Source organism: Rana temporaria, chromosome 8 (genome assembly GCF_905171775.1).
Source record: "Rana temporaria chromosome 8, aRanTem1.1, whole genome shotgun sequence".
NCBI lineage: Eukaryota > Metazoa > Chordata > Amphibia > Anura > Ranidae > Rana > Rana temporaria.
The window spans coordinates 165,022,994-165,025,711 of NC_053496.1; the positions used below are offsets into that span (position 1 = coordinate 165,022,994).

General features: G+C 44.7%; 1 protein-coding gene across 1 annotated transcript in view; it reads right to left on the reverse strand.

Moving 5' to 3' along the window:
• Positions 1-786: 786 nt before the first annotated feature.
• LOC120910466 (zinc finger protein 33B-like) overlaps positions 787-2,718 on the reverse strand; it is a 13,680-nt gene continuing 11,748 nt past the window's right edge. The window contains exon 9 of the mRNA XM_040322223.1: positions 787-1,792. Within this exon, the coding sequence (XP_040178157.1) occupies positions 987-1,792 (806 nt within the window). The 3' untranslated portion in view covers positions 787-986. The remainder of the gene's footprint in view (positions 1,793-2,718) is intronic.

Sequence of the window (2,718 nt, forward strand, 5' to 3'; positions counted from 1 at the left end):
AGGATGAGGTAAGTGAAGGAGGACGGCACTAAGGTAAAGGAAGCTATTTAGGGATTTTTTTTTTTACCTTTACAACCCCTTTAATCTTGTCTGTAAGCCTGACCATCACTGGTTTTGGTGGACTCATAGCTCTCTAGGGGCCAGATCCTCAAACGAGATACGACGGCGTATCTACTGATACGCCGTCGTATCTCTGTTTCTAACTATGCGGCTGATTCATAGAATCAGTTACGCATAGCTAGCCCTAAGATCCGACAGGTGTAATTGAATTACACTGTCGGATCTTAAGGATGCAATTCTAGGCCGGCCGCTAGGTGGCGAGGCCATTGCGGCCGGCGTAGAATATGCAAATGAAGACTTACGGCGATCCCCGAACGGCCCGTCGATCTAAATCTACGTCGTTTCCGTCGAGTTACGTCGCGTAAAACTAGGGCTGAGCCCTATTTGACTAAGCCATGGTAAGTATGGCCGTCGTTCCCACGTCGAAATTTAAACCTCAACGTCGTTTGCGTAAGACGTCCGTGAATGGCGCTGGACGCCATTTACGTTAACGTCTAAGCAAATGACGTCGGTGCGACGTCAGTTAGCGCAATGCACGTCGGGTAATTTACCCGACGGAGCATGCGCAATACGTCCGGCGCGGGAGCGCGCCTAATTTAAATGGGACTCGCCCCATTCGATTGGGCCCGCCTTGCGCCGGACGGATTTAAGTTACACCGCTGCAAATTTCCAGGTAAGTGCTTTGTGGATCGGGCACTAACTTGGGAAATTTGCGGCGGTGTAACTTAAATGGGAAAAGTTAAGTTACGGCCGCTGGTTGTGGATCTGGCCCTAGGTTCCCTGGGCCCGGTGCAACCTGAGCTTGTAACAGCAAAGTTTTGTGCACCACATTATCTGTTCACAGAAGCCAGCCAGCGGTGATTGAACTCCTGGGGGAAAACAAACATCTGCATAGAAAACAACATAACTCCTTCACGAGCCAACGTCTACTGCATCTTCTTGGCTTCCAACCCCGTGTGAGTTTTCCCGTGTTTCTTAAGCTGAGACTTCTTTATGAACCTTCTGCCACATTCATTGCAAGAATATGGGTAGGCTCCGGTGTGGATAATCTCGTGCCTCAAAAAATTGGACTTGTCAGTGAAAAACTTCCCACAGATTTCGCATGAGTATGGCTTCTCCCCGGTATGAGTTCGAAGATGGTTGGCCAGGGTTGAAGTCTGGATGAAGCCCTTCCCGCACACCAAACAGGAAAAGGGCTTTTCCCCGGTGTGAATTTTTTGATGTCTATCGAGGTGGGACTTCCATATAAAACCTTTGCCGCACTCAGAGCAGGAAAACGGCTTCTCCCCGGTGTGGCTCGTTTGGTGCTTAAGAAGGTACGATTTTTGGGTGAAACGTTTGCCGCATTCAGCGCACTGAAAGAGCTTTTGGCCAGAGTGAGTCCTCTGGTGGTCAAGAAGACATGTTCTTCTCGTAAAACACTCGCCACATTCGGAACACGCGTACTGCTTGTCCACTCCGTGAGATCTCTGGTGTGAGATGAATTCTGCTCTCTTGGTAAAGAGTTCACCACACTCAGAGCACAGGAAGCTCCGTGCGACTCCACCTGTCGTATCTTGGAAGATGGGGCAAGCGTTCGGAAAACTTCCCCCACATGCAGAGGGATCAGGTGACAGATCTGCACTGCTAATCACAGGGTAAGGGGTAGGGGTTAGGATGCTTTCTTCTGTAGAATCTGCTGCCACGTCATCATCTTCTATTTCACCATCCCAAAAGGTATCCAGGTGCTGCTCTTCTGCAATATTCAAATATAGAACAATATATAAAATGTGTGTGTGTGTGTGTATGTATATATATATTATTATTATTATTATTAATAATAAAACAAGTGTAGAGAAGAGAAGGACCCTATGTCGTGTTTTTACTGGATGTCCCAGTGCAAAAGCTTTTCCTCACCTCCTGTCTGGTGACTAAGATATATATATACTTTATTAATAATATAAAAAAAAATATATGTATATATTTATTTATTATAATAAAATTATACATATATTTTTTTATATTATTAATAAAAAAATAAATAAATTATATATATACAGGGAGTGCAGAATTATTAGGCAAATGAGTATTTTGACCACATCATCCTCTTTATGCATGTTGTCTTACTCCAAGCTGTATAGGCTCGAAAGCCTACTACCAATTAAGCATATTAGGTGATGTGCATCTCTGTAATGAGAAGGGGTGTGGTCTAATGACATCAACACCCTATATCAGGTGTGCATAATTATTAGTCAACTTCCTTTCCTTTGGCAAAATGGGTCAAAAGAAGGACTTGACAGGCTCAGAAAAGTCAAAAATAGTGAGATATCTTGCAGAGGGATGCAGCACTCTTAAAATTGCAAAGCTTCTGAAGCGTGATCATCGAACAATCAAGCGTTTCATTCAAAATAGTCAACAGGGTCGCAAGAAGCGTGTGGAAAAACCAAGGCGCAAAATAACTGCCCATGAACTGAGAAAAGTCAAGCGTATTTCAGAGCTGCAACATCACTGGAGTGCCCAAAAGCACAAGGTGTGCAATACTCAGAGACATGGCCAAGGTAAGAAAGGCTGAAAGACGACCACCACTGAACAAGACACACAAGCTGAAACGTCAAGACTGGGCCAAGAAATATCTCAAGACTGATTTTTCTAAGGTTTTATGGACTGCTGAAATGAGAG